This window comes from Phalaenopsis equestris, unplaced genomic scaffold (assembly GCF_001263595.1).
Source record: "Phalaenopsis equestris unplaced genomic scaffold, ASM126359v1 Scaffold000540, whole genome shotgun sequence".
In the NCBI taxonomy this organism is placed as follows: domain Eukaryota; kingdom Viridiplantae; phylum Streptophyta; class Magnoliopsida; order Asparagales; family Orchidaceae; genus Phalaenopsis; species Phalaenopsis equestris.
This window is the reverse complement of record NW_018164980.1, coordinates 1,069,115-1,085,062: the sequence shown is the minus strand read 5'-3', so window position 1 is coordinate 1,085,062 and position 15,948 is coordinate 1,069,115. Positions and strand designations below refer to the sequence as shown.

At 33.6% G+C, this 15,948-nt stretch overlaps 1 protein-coding gene across 4 annotated transcripts in view; it reads left to right on the top strand.

Annotated features, from left to right (window-relative positions):
- Positions 1–15,948, top strand: part of LOC110028978 (TSL-kinase interacting protein 1-like) — a 17,171-nt gene that overhangs the window by 984 nt on the left and 239 nt on the right. The window contains exons 2-10 of one of the 4 annotated variants that reach the window (XM_020731066.1): positions 503–621; positions 834–901; positions 12,604–12,851; positions 13,360–13,502; positions 13,630–13,871; positions 13,957–14,161; positions 14,566–14,940; positions 15,273–15,461; positions 15,826–15,936. In XM_020731066.1, the coding sequence (XP_020586725.1) occupies positions 852–901; positions 12,604–12,851; positions 13,360–13,502; positions 13,630–13,871; positions 13,957–14,161; positions 14,566–14,940; positions 15,273–15,461; positions 15,826–15,930 (1,557 nt within the window). In that variant the 5' untranslated portion in view covers positions 503–621; positions 834–851 and the 3' untranslated portion in view covers positions 15,931–15,936. Of the gene's footprint in view, positions 1–502; positions 622–833; positions 902–12,603; positions 12,852–13,359; positions 13,503–13,629; positions 13,872–13,956; positions 14,162–14,565; positions 14,941–15,272; positions 15,462–15,825; positions 15,945–15,948 lie in introns of all 4 variants that reach the window. The other 3 variants (XM_020731064.1, XM_020731065.1, XM_020731067.1) reach the window with 3 other exon arrangements.

Here is a 15,948-nt window from a genome sequence, read left to right as displayed (position 1 = left end):
ATATATATATGTATGTATATATATGTATGTATGTATATATATAATTTTGTTAGTTTTGGTTGATGATATCATTGTTATTTATGATATCCTTATCTCTACAGATAGCCGAGCTTTGTAAATTGTTTTGGGAGTTGAAATCTTTGCTATATGGCAATAATGAAATTGAACTGGTGCCCGAAGTATGCACGCAATTGACCCTAAAAATATTTCAGAGATAACATTCTACGTCTTCTTATAGTTTGCCTTCCAAAATTAAGGCCCGAAGTACATTTCTAGTTAATAGTTAACTCTTCCTAGTTAACTTTTAAGAATTGATTTGAGCTAGTTATATAGTTATCGGCTTATTGCATCTTTTGCAATGTGACATTCCAAATAATTTTATAATCAACAATATTTATTTTTTAAAAACTTTGAATTGTATATGAATCAATGCTTATCAAATTCTACCTGATTTGAGGAATATCGCTCTTCATTATAATTGTTTTTATTTGTGTTTTTGTAGGATAAAAAAAGATGCCACTCAAGCCGCTGTAAGTTTGCAAAGGTTGCCAATTCATCACAGTTTTTTTCTTTTGATTTTTTGGAAGCAAACAAAGGCCTTCTGGACATTTTAATATATGGGTGAGCTATTCTGCTATTTATTTTGATGCCGTTCTATATGTTGGATTTAAGCATATTATGACTTAATATTTGACGAGAAATAAAAATATCTTTTTTGGAAAATGAGGAATATATATTTTAGGTATCAACAAAATTTTCAAACTAAAGTGGATAAATCACTATTGCTATATATTTTTCAAATTAATTATTCAATATTGTTTCTTTTGTTTCAGTAACATATTCAACATTCTATGACTATTGGTTCTCAATTTGAAGTTTCTATTTCTCCAGGCACATATAGGTACACATTTTCCTATTTTCTTTTATTTTAGAAAACCAACAATGTGAATTTTTTCTTAAAGAAGGTCAACAAGGCCTTGCTTTTAAAAGTTGCCGGCAGTGTGTCTAATTTTTCTTTTAAATATAAGATATTGAACTCTTAGGTTTTGAATTTTTTATTTGCTTAACATATATTTCATGTTATAAATATTTATCAATTTTAAACTATATATATTGACATTAGTATTTTTTTTCATAAAATTTAATAAATGGATCGTTATTTAAAAAGAAAAGAACGGCCAGATTAGCAATTTCTTGTTGATCTTGTCCTTCGTCATTTGAGTTGAAGTTATGATGTTAATGAACCAAAAAAAAAAAAAAAGTTGAAGGGATAACAACAAAAAAATCACAATTTTTTTTCAAACATTGATCAGTAAAGTTGCATGAAGATTTAGTTCAAAATGATTTGAAGAATATCCAACTTGGTTAGAGTATATTGTGGAGAAAGTTGCTGCATTAAGAATAAGTTGTTACAAGTTAAGGGAGTGGAAATTCATTTGTTAGTAAAGGATTTAAAAATTGGAAGAAAACAGAGAAACTTTTAGCTCATGTTGGTGAACATAATAGTGTGCACAATAAAACAAGAAAAAAATGTGAGGATATAATGAAGTTGCAAATTTAGAGTGTTCCTATTATTTGGCTGAGTAAAGATGAAAAAAATAAAAAGAATATCGGATTTTGTTGATTGCAGTAGTTGGTTACATTCGATTTTTTTTACTACAATGATTATCATTTCGTAGCCACGATGAATCATTTGAATAAATTATTCAAGAAAATTATTTGGAATTGCTTCATTTTGTTGTTAATCATAATGAAGAAGTGAAAAGTTACATTTGATAATGCTAGTATAAAGTTACAGTTGACTTCACCAAAGATTAAAAAATAACTTTGTTTAGCAGAAGCAGCTTAGACTATTATCCTTATCATGAAAGATATAGCTGGCTCATACTTTTCTATGACAATAGATGAGTCTCGTGATGTATCAACGAAGGAACAACTAGTTGTTGCAGTGAGATATGCTGATAAGAAAGGATAAGATATTGAAAGATTTATTGGTATCAAATATGTTTTCTCAATAAATACAGTTACTCTCAAGACACACCCTTGAATCTATATTAACAAAATATTCATTAAGTTTGCATAGAATACGTGGTCAAGGTTTTGATGGGACACCTAATTTGTGCTGTGAGTTTAACGGTTTTAAAATACGTTTTTCGGGATAATTCTCAAGCATATTATGTTTATTATTTTGCTCGTCAATTTCAATTATGTTTAGTGGCAGTAGCAAAAAATCACTGATAAATCAAATATCTTTTTGAGTTTACTTCAAGAATTATGAGCTTCTTGTAAGAGGAGTGATGTTCTCAAAATTATTCTACATGAGAAGATTCTTTTGTGTCTTAGAACTGGAGATTTACTTTGTGGCCGTGGTTTAAATCAAGAAACTGCTTTGCAATGAGCTGATAAAACTATTGTAACTTGGATTTTTGTACGTTTACTCATCTCACAAAAATGTATGCTTCTGATATTGAAGTTGTTGAGATTGTAAATGAGGATAAAATACATGATCAACAATCAGTTGAAGCTGATGTTTTAATCAATGCAATGAAATCTCCTGACTTTATCTTTATAATGCATATAATGATTGATATTTTAGGTATTACAAATGAATTATCATAATCCCTACAAAGAAAAGAACAGAAAATTGAGAATGCAATGTAATTAGTGCAAATGTCCAGAAAATGATTACAAATGATGAGGGAGGATGAATGCGATTTTTTATTGGATGAAGTGTCTCATTTTTTATAATATTTTTGAAATTGATATTTTTGATATGAATTGTATTTTTAGTGCTAATCGTCGGTCAATAAGTAGAGGTGAAAAAATGATGAATTTACTTTATTACTGTGTTGAGTTGTTTTATACCGTAATTGACATGCAACTTCAGAGTTGAACAATCGTTCTCAGAAGCAAATACCAACTACTTCTTTGTGGTATGTTTAAACCAAAGTAATTCGTTCTCAGTTTTTGTATGGGGAAATTGATTTATCTTGCAAATTATATTCGAATGGTTTTTCTATTGTTGAGTTTGTGTCGTTTGAGCATCCATTAGCCACTTATATTATTGATATGCGCAGTAGTGTTTTATGTCTAAATGATATTGTTGATCTTGCAAAACAATTGGTTCAGACAAAAAAGAATGATGTGTATCCTTTAGTTTATAGACTTATTATCTTAACATTAACTTTTTCAGTTGCTACTGCTATATTTGAAAGAGCATTCTCTGCAATGCAAATTGTCAAAAATCGATTGTGTAGTCGAATGGGCGATGACTGACTTGATGACTCTCTTAACGTATATTGAAAAAAAAAAATATATTTGATTTGGTTTCAAATGAAGTTTTTATGCAATATTATCAAAATATGCAAAATAGATTGAAATATTTGTAATATATTTCAATTTATGGTTGATAATGAAATACAAGATTTGTTTTTTTTTTTGAATTGTGTTATTCATTTTTTAATATAATAAATTTGCCCCCCTAAAAAATTGGTTGGTATTGCCCCTGGCTTGGATTGAGTTATTGAATAAGAAGTAGGATATGTTTGAACATAAGGTAATAATAGAGTGAAGCTAGATGCTGTTTCAAGTTATTGATTTCGCTGAATTGAGGATAATTCAAGTGCAAGGTATTAACAAGTTGGATATTGATTTGGTAGTTAGGTTTAAGCAGCATTCGAAATCAATGAATTTGGCATATTCTATTTTAAATTAGGGTAGATTAGGTGGCTGATTTATTAAAGACATCGATAGTCATTTGATGCAGAATTCCAATAGGTTGGATATTGATTTAATGGTTAAATTTAATATGTAGATTTCGGGATAATTTTCAAGTTTTTTAGAACTGGACGACAACATGATTTGGTCAAATATCAACACTAACTGCATCAAGTTTTAGCATGGAATAAATGGGCTGCATATAGCAGACAGGAAATGGATATGGACAAAACTTAATGTATAAACTAGAATGAAATTTGGGGTTGTTTTGGTTCACTGGATTAACTAGAATTCCAAGGCTATTGGATTGCTGAGTTTCCTGAATTGGAGTAGATTTATTAAGGAATCAATACTAATGCTCAAAATTCAAAATTAAAAGTTTTTCATCTAGTTTAATATCAAATAATACAATCTTATTTTTTTAGATTTGGTAGTTCTAATTAATATTTAAATTTATGAAATTTTGCTGTAAATCATTGCAAAGAAATTATCTGCAAAGTCAACTTCCAAATCAAGTGCATCATATATTCGTGAATATATATATATATATATATATATATATATATAACTAATGAAGCATATATAGATTCATCACATCTAACTATATACATAAGCACATGTGTACATGCATTCATACATATAAATACATAATTGTTGATCCATTCACAAACAAGGTCGATCCCAAAATTAGACTAAATTAAATATCGATTTGAACTAGGTTTGGCTCATTATTTGATTGATGGAAAACTTGATCTGAATTCACGCGCGCGTACTGTAGCTTGCTGGTGGAGCAGCCTCTCTGAAGGTCGTAAGTCCTCTTAGGTCACGAGGTCGAATTCCCCCGCGTGTAGGGTGTGATACCTGAATATTTAACACTTTTAGGGGAGGGCGCGGTCGTGGGCGTGGGCGCGTGCGCGTACAGTAGCTTGTTGGGATAGCAGCCTCTCTGAAGGTTGTAAGTCCCCTCAGGTCACGAGTTTGAATCCCCCCGTGTGTAGGGCGGGCGGGCTCGCGTACCGTAGCTTGTTGGTAGAGTAGCATCTCTGAAGGTCGTAAGTCCCCTCAGGTTACGGGTTTAAATCCCCCCGTGTGTAGGCGGTCGTGGGCGCGCGTGTACCCTAACTTGTTTGTAAAGCAACCTCTTTGAAGGTCGGAAGTGCCCTCAGGTCACCGGTTAGAATCCCCCCGTGTGTAGGGCGGGCGTGCGCGCGTACCGTAGCTTGCTGGTGGAGTAGCCTTTCTGAAGGTCGTAAGTCCTCTTAGGTCACGAGGTCGAATTCCCCCATGTGTAGGGTGTGATACATGAATATTTAGCACTTTTAGGGGAGGGCGAGGTAGTGGGCGCGCGCGCGTACCGTAGCTTGTTGGTAGAGCAACCTCTCTGAAGGTCGCAAGTCCTCTCAGGTCACAAGTTCAAATCCCCCCGTGTGTAGGCAGTCGTGGGCGCGCGTGTACCGTAGCTTGTTAGTAAAACAACCTCTTTGAAGGTCGTAAGTGCCCTCAGGTCATGGGTTCAAATCTCCCTGTGTGTAGGGCAGGCGCGCGTATCGTAGCTTGCTGGTAGAGCAGCCTCTCTGAAGTTCGTAAGTTCCCTCAGGTCACGGGTCAGCTTTGTTTGGTTTTCTGTTGCGGGGAAGCAACTGTGGGGGAGCTGGCTTTCTGTTTGGTTCAGCTGCGTGAAAACAGCTGCGGGACAGTTTTTTCTGTAAAAATGACAATTTTGTCAATTCAATAAAACCATGTAAAACATAATATAAAATAATATCTTTAGTAAACAAATTTAAATAATAAATTTACATTTTAATAATCAAATAGTAATTATTTATATCTTTATCACATAATTAAAAAACATAAAAAAATATTTATAAATAAATTAATTAATCATTAAATATTAATATATAAATCCATCTGATTATAATTAAATTAAAAATGTATGAATTTTAATCATTACTTATTAATAACTTAACAAAATTAACAAAATTAAAATCGCAATCCCTCTATCCCGATTTTGCTCAGAATCATGGCCTTCGGCAACAATGAAGCAGAAGGTGGAAGAAGCAGCAGTTGGCTTTGGCTCTTCGGTCGAAGGTGGAAGAAGGAGTTGACGGCTTTGGCTCTTCGTTGTCAATAACCGTCGACCTCCATAGCCGTCGACTACCTTAAACCACTGCCCAACGTCACCGACAACCGGCCGTTGACAACCTCTAATTGCAAACATCATAGTTTGAATACTTTTGTTGTGCCTATCATATATATTGAAGACCCATTGATAACCACCATTCTTTGTAGCATAGACCACCATCGACCACCGCTTCTCAGCCCCCATCAACGATTGTTGACCGCTAGTGCCCGTTTTTGCTGACCACCGACGACCCTTATTTTTAGTCCTTGTAACATTAATATAGTTGTTGTGTCTAATGCATGCATTAAAGATCCAACAAGTAATCATTGGCCTCTGTGGCCGCCAATTGCTATCGATCACCGCATATTGGTCATCGTCTGTCACTGCTTACCACTGCCTACCACCGACCATCGACCACCGACCACCGACCATCGACCACCACTATTTGCAACCTTCATAATCAAAATACAACCTCAATAACCAAGTATCGTTATTACAACTGTAAACTCTGACTTTTGATGCATACTACTATTGTTATATCTTTCAAATATGACATGTATGGCAAACTACCGCTATTGCAGTAACCAACTACAACTTTTATAACCGACTACTACTGCTAGAATTTTCAACTACGACCATCGTTGCCAATTGTCATTATTACAACCATCGACTACAATCTTTATGACAAATTACTGCTTTTGTAGCAACCAATTACGTCATTTGTGTCCGAATACTACTGTTAACGCTTTCAACTACGACATATGTGGATAATTGTAGCTTTTACAACCATCGAGGCACCAACTACTACCTTTATGGTTATATACAACATTTGTTGCAACAACCTACGGCCTTTATGGCAGCTATTGCTGGTACATGTTTTAACTACAACTCATTTAGCCAACTGCCACCATTGCGACCATCGATTACAACATTCATGGGCAACTACTGCCTTTATAACTACCAACAATGGTCTTTGTGGTTGACTACTACTTTTACAACTTCCAACTCTAACTTCTATGACCAATTTATGCTATTACAGTCACAAACTATATTTTTTATACTTAACTACTCCCTTTATAGCAACTAACTATAACTTTTGTAGTCAACAACTACCGGTACAATTTTTAACTATGACATTTGTAGCCAACTGTCGTAATTACGACTATCAATTATAACTCTCATGGCCAACTGCTACTTTTGTAGCAACCAACAACAATCTTTGCGACTGACCATTATTGTTACAACTTCTAACTACAACTTTATGACCAATGTCGCTATTGCAGCTACCGACTACAGCTTTTATGACCAACTACTGCTTTTGTAGCAATCAACCATCACGATTGCAGTCAACTACTACTGTTGCAATTTCCAACTACAATCATTATGACCAATTACTCATATTATAAATTATAGCTATCACATAAGTCTTTATGACTAATTATCACTATTATATCTAAGAATTACATTTGTTGTAACTTAATGATGATTATTATAATTACATTAGTATTATACATGTATGATTATCACCAGAATAGTTGACCCGTGTACTTATAATTACTCAATAGATTATTTTGATTGTGTTAGACCCCCATGATTTTTTTTAGTATTTTTTCACGTAAAAATTTTGGTGTCTCTTCTCCTGCTACTATTTTATCTGTGAGTGTATTGAATCTTCGCGCTTAAATTTTCACTCTACTATTGTCAATATTTTGACACACAACGAAATCAACTTTCATTTGTGCTAAGTTTCCCATTGATCTCCTTTTTTATGAGGTTAACACGTCATTTTCATCATTAGCTTCTTGTTTAATCCTAGCATAGGAGCTCCTTTACATGAGCCTTAGCAAACCCTCAGTAATTATGCGAACCCTAAACTGGAAACTAAACCAAACCTAAAACTAAATTAACAAATCTTATGTTGTTCGAAATGAACTCAAATTGAATCAACTCCCTTAAAGTGAAGTTGAGTCAATCACAACTAGATTATTAAGGAAAAGGGTAAACCAAATTTTCCCATAAGAATCAAGACTATTGCAGTTTTCTTGGCTTGTCGTCGTGCTTGTAATTATATTATATGAGATGTATCATGCACGTGTTAAATTCTATTGTGATTTTTCAGCGCACTTTTACATGGATTTGTGCGTGTGAAGCATATGTTCATGAAATTTTCACCAACATAAATGTTTTCATTAAAACACCATTTCGTAAAACGAAGCACGTTCTGATCACTGAGTCACGTTTGTGTCCAAATCAGACGTCATTGGTGATCGTCAGGGAGATAGGAAATTAATGGCTTTAATAATAATAATAATTATCATGAAAAAATAACTGATAATATAGTAATGACTTGACATTGATTCATGATGCTAGATATAGAATGGTGATATCAAATTCTAGTTTTGATGATGCATATCATATCATGACTTTTTGAGTCTACATGTTGTTTATGCTTCATTTTAGAATAGATAACTTAGACATATATACATCATATACTCATATACATATACTAGGGTTTGCCTGCCTTTCCTACATTTGAGCTTGATCAACATCTCACATACACATGCAATTAGGTGGGTTAGTTGCATTTCTGACTAAGCATGATGTGAGCCCAATATTATGGATTTCAGTCATTGGTGTGGTCATGTTGTAAGTTCCAACTATTTAATTTTTTGTGGTTGAGAAGATTCTCAATCCTTAGGGTATAGTCAGGTGCCTCCTTCTGGGGATTATGGAATATAAATTTCGTCTATTTGCTTAGGATTTGTCTTTAACACCCAATTTTGAGAATTCGAGTAAAAATTTTAGCACTTGTAATACATATCTCTCAAAATTCGATTGAATCAATTTAATAAAATTCTAAATGTCGAATCAAGCCATTTGATATATAACGCCAAAAAATTGACATTTTATATATAACGCTAAAAATGAATTTTTAACGCATGAGAAGATATGTAATTATGAAGTTAATAAAATCTTAATTAATTCTAATCCTTGACACTGTTTCCAGCTAAATCCCTCTCTCGCACTAAAACGCACATGCAGTGGCTTGATAGGATCATAGGGTTGTGATTCATGAGGACTAGGTTAAATGTCGCATTCCCTGTTTTTGGTTTTGCATGCCTGGAGAGCTCATGCAATTTGACACTATAACACGTCGGGTGAGCGACTGGTTTGGGACACTATAACACATGAAGCTCTAAGAGTAAGGCAGTGAGTATAAATCTTTCTTTTATGATTTTTGTGGCAATCCCTTCAGTTCCCCTCCTACCACGTCCTTCTTCTCGGCTTGAAGGAACCCTCGACTCCAGCACTGCAGCTGTGGTCGGGAACATGCGCAGGCGGATACCGGAGGCCTGCAGACCTCTATTTGAAGCTCCGAGAAGAGATTAGTAAGTGAAAATCTCATTTTCGTGCTGACATTTGTTTTATTCCCTACATTTTTTTGGAGATTTGCTATGAATGATGCATTATCAGCTTTTCCTGCCACTATAGCTTTGTGTGAATAATAACGAAACTGTCTAACTAGTAAGTCCATTTCTCGAGTCAGGGAAGTGTTAAAGGGATAAGAGGAAGATGGACAAAAACAAGAATTATCAGAGAAGAGTTGGTTATGCTGATAAATTCTTTTGATATAATAATTCATAAATGAGTTCTTTTTGGGTTTAAGTCACATAATAAGCCAAGATTTTATGAAATCCTAAGAGGTTTATGAATCCCAAGTTATTTACAATAGACGAAGAGCTCGAGACGAGCTTGGGGAAACGCTTCGTAGAGTTGTTCTATCAATTTAGGTGAAAAACTTCTGTGCTAACTTAAGAAAAATAACCTTATGTAGGTTTTCATGTGATTATATGTTTGACACTATTACGTCTATAAGCCTCTTGATATTGTTGTTGAATATCTGCATAAATTTTATGAATGCAAATCTGAGTCGTTGTTTTCAATATCTATGATTTCATTATATAAATATGCTTATTATTGCACAAAAATGAATATAATACATATTTATATAACAATTATGATTTCCTGCATTACATGTCTTTTCTTTTACACGTTTTTTACGATTATAGCATGTTGTGACAAGTTTTGTGGATATGTATATGAGTTATACATGAGCATGCACGTAGTTGCTTTTTGTTTATAAAATATTATTTTAGTCTTGATTATGTCGCTGAGCTTGTTATAACTCACTATATGTTATTAACTTTCAGGAAATGGTAAAAAATGCCATGGCGAGTAGCCATATATGACTTATACAGCTTTTGCATTATAGTTTTGGGCACATATTTTTATTATGTTGGATTTAAAAGCTCTATATACATGTTATGATGATATGATTTCCACACTTACAAATATATGTAAATTTAAATCATTTATAAAGGAAATGTATCATGTTTGTTTAAGACATTTTAGTTAGATTAGTTCACACCCACTGGGTCCTGATCTTGTAAGTTAAGACTAGTGTAGGTGAGAATTTTGTTTGACCAAATCGTCCGCCACTATTGCGCTGTAGTTGACCTTTAAGGGGGGCTAGTTGGGCTTTGACATTGGCCCCATTTACACATCCAACTTTATGAGGCCTCCTTGGACAACACAATAGTGATTGCTGACAATGATCATTTGGTTAGAGAAGAATGATCATCTTTTTTATGCTAAGGAGACTAGCAGCTACGATAACCCATAATGATAGACAACCATGGGATTTTAATTGGGGCTGTCCTTCTATCTCTTAGGTTACCTTATCATTTCCTTGGGATTAATCAGCCGTGTCATAAGTTAGAGCTTACAATTTAGGTTGGTCTTTCTTTTTAGGAAAATCACCATTTCTTCTGGGATAGTAAGACCAACCAATATGTTAGCTTTCTTCTCTTTTAAGATAGACTTTTTTCTTTAAAATAGTCCAATTTCTTTAGGTCGTCATCCCCAAGATCATTTCTCATTATCCTGCTCTCCTTTCCAACTTTATGTGTTGACCATCTTTTCGTTTTCTAATGGCTTCCCCGAACTACAATTTCGATCCTTTTTTGATGATGCAGTCATTGTTTGAAATTTCAAAATTTAAATCTCATGATTTTTGAGATTCTTTTCCTTGGCTTTTATTCTCTTTCAATGTCCTTGTATCAAGATTATATTTTAAAAAATTAGAGCAATTTGCTTATTATAGGAAGAAGGATGTCTCTGTCTTTAGGATTTAGATTATTGAGTTCATAATCCGAGGACCATGTCTCCCGCATGTTAAGAGTTTTACCCATATCCTTCACTATCTCCTACATTCATATCTACCACATCATAATCCCCAACATACTTGAGGATTTCTCCATCTTTGCCTTTATTAAGGATTGCCTATTTGATTATGTTTTGATGATTATAGGTTGACTCATCTTTATTTTGAGTTCTTATATTCTTCATTGGATGCAATTAATTATCATGAAATAAACACAACTTAAACACCCCAATTTCTTAATCGAGAGTTTTTTTAGGCATCTTCTAAGATGTAATTAACTTGAAGAACAATGTTTTTTTGCAAACTTTAAAACTAGAATCTCTAAATTTAAAATGACAAGAACATCTACGTGGATTGAAATTTTTGGCTTGTATTTATTATGACTTTGTAGAGTAGATTTGTCCTAGATTAGTCCTCTATTGTAATTCATTGATATCATTTAAAGCCAGTATTCCTCTAATTTTAAATCCTGCTTCCTTCTAAAAAGAAAAAAATGAAAAAAAAGAAAACTTTGTCAAAAACATTTTCAAGTATCATTCATTTGATTGAGCAAATGTTGTCCATTTAAATTCGGAAATATGTTTTTTCGAAAGCTATAAGGATGTATATATCATCTTTTTGCCTTCCCCTATCTTAGTGCTTTGCATTGCAACACAATCCTTTGTGTTGTGATTACACTCTCGATCATTCACATAACTTGTTCTTTTCCCTTATCGTAATGCAATGTTGTCTATTGTTCGCGTGTTCGCGTGTCAAGGCTTGCTTGAACTTCCTCGGTTGTTTGTCACTTTTTATGGTCCTTTTTTAAAAAAATTTAATTATTTATTCTTTTTTTTTTTCATGTTAATTCGCACTTGTGATTACCATTTAAGTGCTTCTTCGTCTTGTTTTTACTCATGAAATATGTAGTTGGTAGAATAGAGAGGAAAATGGGAGATTTTTATTTGATTTTCACAGGGAATTGTTTGGTATTCCATCCTAGTTCTTTCTTTTTCTTTGGAATTGTGTTCAGTTCATGTTGAGCATACCTTCCTTCTTTAAGTGTTCTTTGCTTCATTCTTTGTTTTTTTAAATTCATTAACTTAATCTACCACACAGAGCCTTTAGATTATTTTTTGTTGTTTTATTTTTCCTGCCTTCGCTTCTGAGAAAATGGCAAGGGGTCATCTTGTTGCATTATTTTTGACAGACAATTAAATAGCTTAAATATTCAGAGTACATTTCACTTAATTTACTTAGCATTTTCAAAATGCCTGAGTTCAAAATACTTGCAACCAAATAATCCTGTTAGAAAAATTTATGTTTCACTATGAAATGAATTTTGGCAGCTATATGCTGGAGAATATTAAAATCAATTTGGAGCACAGTATTTTTCCCCTGGTTGTACTTGATAGTTGAGACACGTTACTATGGAAAGGGAGAGGGCACTGTGACTTCTATATTACTTACTGGTTTTTTTTCTTTTATTTGTGGTATCTTGTGCACTTTCATGCGTTTTTTTTATCTTCTAGTTGAACTTTGGTTGTATTCAAATTATCAGGATTGAACTTTTGATTTTCCTTGGAAGAACCTTGCTGCTGCATCCTCTGCGTGAAGCTGAATTGTTGAACATGAAATCAGGCCGACAGAATCGAACAATAAGCGATCCATCTGCAAAGGATAAATCCAAGAAATATGATAAAACAGCGCTGGAGATATCTGTGAAAGGTGAAGGAGCTAGAAGATCTAGCTGCAGGAAATCTGGAACCTTAGCTGGGAAGGTTTCTAAACAGAGACGCACTACTACAGGTAATACTCATTGATATAATGAGTTGCTCAACTTGTTTATTTAATGTTTATATGTATTTAACTTTATCATGTTTTCAGTATTTGCTAGAAGTTTCAACTACTTTTGTTGTTAGATCTAATTGAAATCAGTTCTGTTTCACTTTTAAGATTGATATTATTACCGCTACAAATCTGTACAACCTTGTCTATTGATTGCTACAGAATTAAGTTATGCCATATTGCCTTTTTTAGCATCCAACATGTACCTTTTGTTTTCTTGTGTAATCCTTCAGATTGCATTCTGGTTACCTGTTGAATTGGAGCAATGTGTAAATTTGAAAGGTTAAATTTGTCTCCCAACCAGACAATGTTACAGGCGTCCTGCCATAAAATATATCCTTTTTTTTGGTGACAAGTATAATTTCTTTTTCCATAATCCCGGTGTTCCTGAAAAAGATCGAATTTTATTAACTAAAAGCTAGTGTCAATGGATATTACTTGCATTTACCTCCCACTTCATTTCATCCAGAGTCTTCTGTGATTACATCTATTAGCACTCCAAATTGGCCTCTGGAAGTTTCCACTCCCGTGGGAATGCAATCTCTTCAGAGTCCAAAGTTCCAGCTTCAGTTGTTTCCTATGGATGATCCTACTCGCAAGCGGTTAGAGGAGGTGAAAACCTGAAAATTGCCTTAATTGTTTCCTTTTTCTCTCGCCAAAGTAACTAGAACTATTTTAATATGAAGTGTAATTTGGATTAATTAGGAGTATAATTTGAATTCATGTGTATACTTTACAGAATAATCATTGCCCTTACTTGGAGCTAACTATAACAACCAAGAAGAAGATAGCCTCAGTAATTAGACATCTTAATATGAAGTGGGGAAATTCCAGAAGTGCATTGGAAGAGCTCTTTCTCTTTCCTTATAATGCCCGTGTGGAAAGCCTGGAGAGTTATAGAAGATGGACTTCAAAGGACTCCAATATCACAGCAGCTGAAGTTCATGCCGCCATTGGTAAACCAGCCGTTTTTAGATTAAGGTTTTACTTTCTTTTCCTGCCTCTTTCCAATTTGAGCGTATTAGCAAGTAACTTCAGATACCCTGACTTGCTTCTTTTTATTTAGGTATGGATGGCTAAATATTCTTGAGCAAAAAATCAGCAACTTCTCTCAAACATCCCCCAATTTGGCTAAAATTCAGGAGAAGGGTGTGGATGATCTGGAAAATGTGCCATGTAAAGTAAGCCAAGAATGCAAACCTTTGCTAGCGGAATCACCGCTGAAACAAGATGCTCTACAAACTGCCCCCATGAAAACAACTCAAGCAGAGGTACTTGATGTTTCTACGAATTATCTAATTATGATTAGGGGCGTTTAAATACACACTGCACAATTCTTATGTATTTACATTTGCGCTTACTCAAGTGCAAGTAATAGGAAAAATATAAAAACAAAACTTTCTTATTTACACGCATTGCACTAAAATCTTTATTATCACATAAATAATAGTACAATTACGCCTTTTTACAAAAGGAAATGCACCTTTTCGTGCTTTTTAAAGCACACAAAATGCTATGTATGTAAATATGAAAGTTTAGACATAAGAATTGTTTGAAATACATAAGAATTGTTTGTACAGATGTAAAATTCCCTTATTATTATTAGCTTCAGATAATACTTGCTTTTCTTCTGAACTATTTTTCTTTATATTTCCTCATATTAATGGAACAAAAGGATAATCTGAGGCCTGAGAATGATGTGAAACATCCGTGGGTGGTTGATTGTGTTTCAAGTATGAGCTTTGGAGCTCTATATTCTAAATTAGAAACAGCAGAAGGTTCTAATCTTAGCCGTCAAGCTTCTCAGAAGACCTTTTTGACCAACTCTGATTCATTTGATGCCTCAATTGCGGCATATATGGCGAGATATCATACAGGAAACCAATCCACCACAATAGCCCAACCGTCTATTCTAGATGCTGAAGAGACTTGCAATCCTTTCTCGTTTCATAAGTCCACTTCTTTGAACAAAAATTGTCGAGTTCAGTCTCAAGTGCCTCCTGTCTTCTCAGCAAGTGAAGCTTCTCAGAACCATGCACGACTTAACATGGTAAATATTTGCTTATTTGCTTTGCGGCCATGAACAACTCTATGTTTTTGGGTCATTTACATACATACCCCCTAATTCCTATGTATTTACATATCTAACATTTAAAGTTTGTTTTTTTACATGTATGTGACCCAGATCTCATATATTACCATCATTTTAACATGTAAATACACCTTTTAATGCATGGGTAAAGTGGATTGCACCTAAAATTTAAATTTTAGGTGTTAGCTGGGTAAATAAATAAGAATTAATGGTATATATGTAACTATTTCGAAGTTTTTTTAAAATGCAAATATTAATGAATTTTTAACTGATTATCATCAATTTTGCAGCTAATTCCTCCTGTTGAGGAACTCAATACGACATTGAAACGTGAAGATGATGCACAGCCTATCCAAGAGGAGAATAATCAGCTTAATTTGGATCGGCAAGGTGATAAACAAGAGAAGGAAGAAAATCAGGTCGATCCAAATGCGACAGATATTGTAAATAACCAATTTGAAGGACTTGATGCGCACTGGGTATACTTTCATTCTTCCCAAATGTTTTCTCATGCTTATATATTCGTCTTAATCGACTAATGGCTTGTTTGGGATCGCTTTCTTTATTCTTTTTTGTTTTTAAAATATGTTTGTTTAGTAGTTTTTTATATATCTTTATTTTTATTTTTAAAAATTAATTGACATGTTTTTAAAAACACTCAATACAACTTTTGGGTGCTTTGAATCTTTTAAAAAACAATCATATTTTAATCAAGCATGCCAAATATATTTTGTTTCAAATCAAAATATAAATAAAACAAAGTAAAAAATAAAAATTACAAAACATAAAACAAAAGTGATCCCAAACTGGCTCTAAAATTTTATCATTTATGTCATTGTGCAGCCACCTTCAGTTAGCTCCTGGCAATTTCTACCTCCTCAGCAGATTATTAGCAGCGACAGCAATGGCCTCAGTGGGTTTGCCTCCACCAGTCTGGACATATTTTAGGAATATATATATATATAT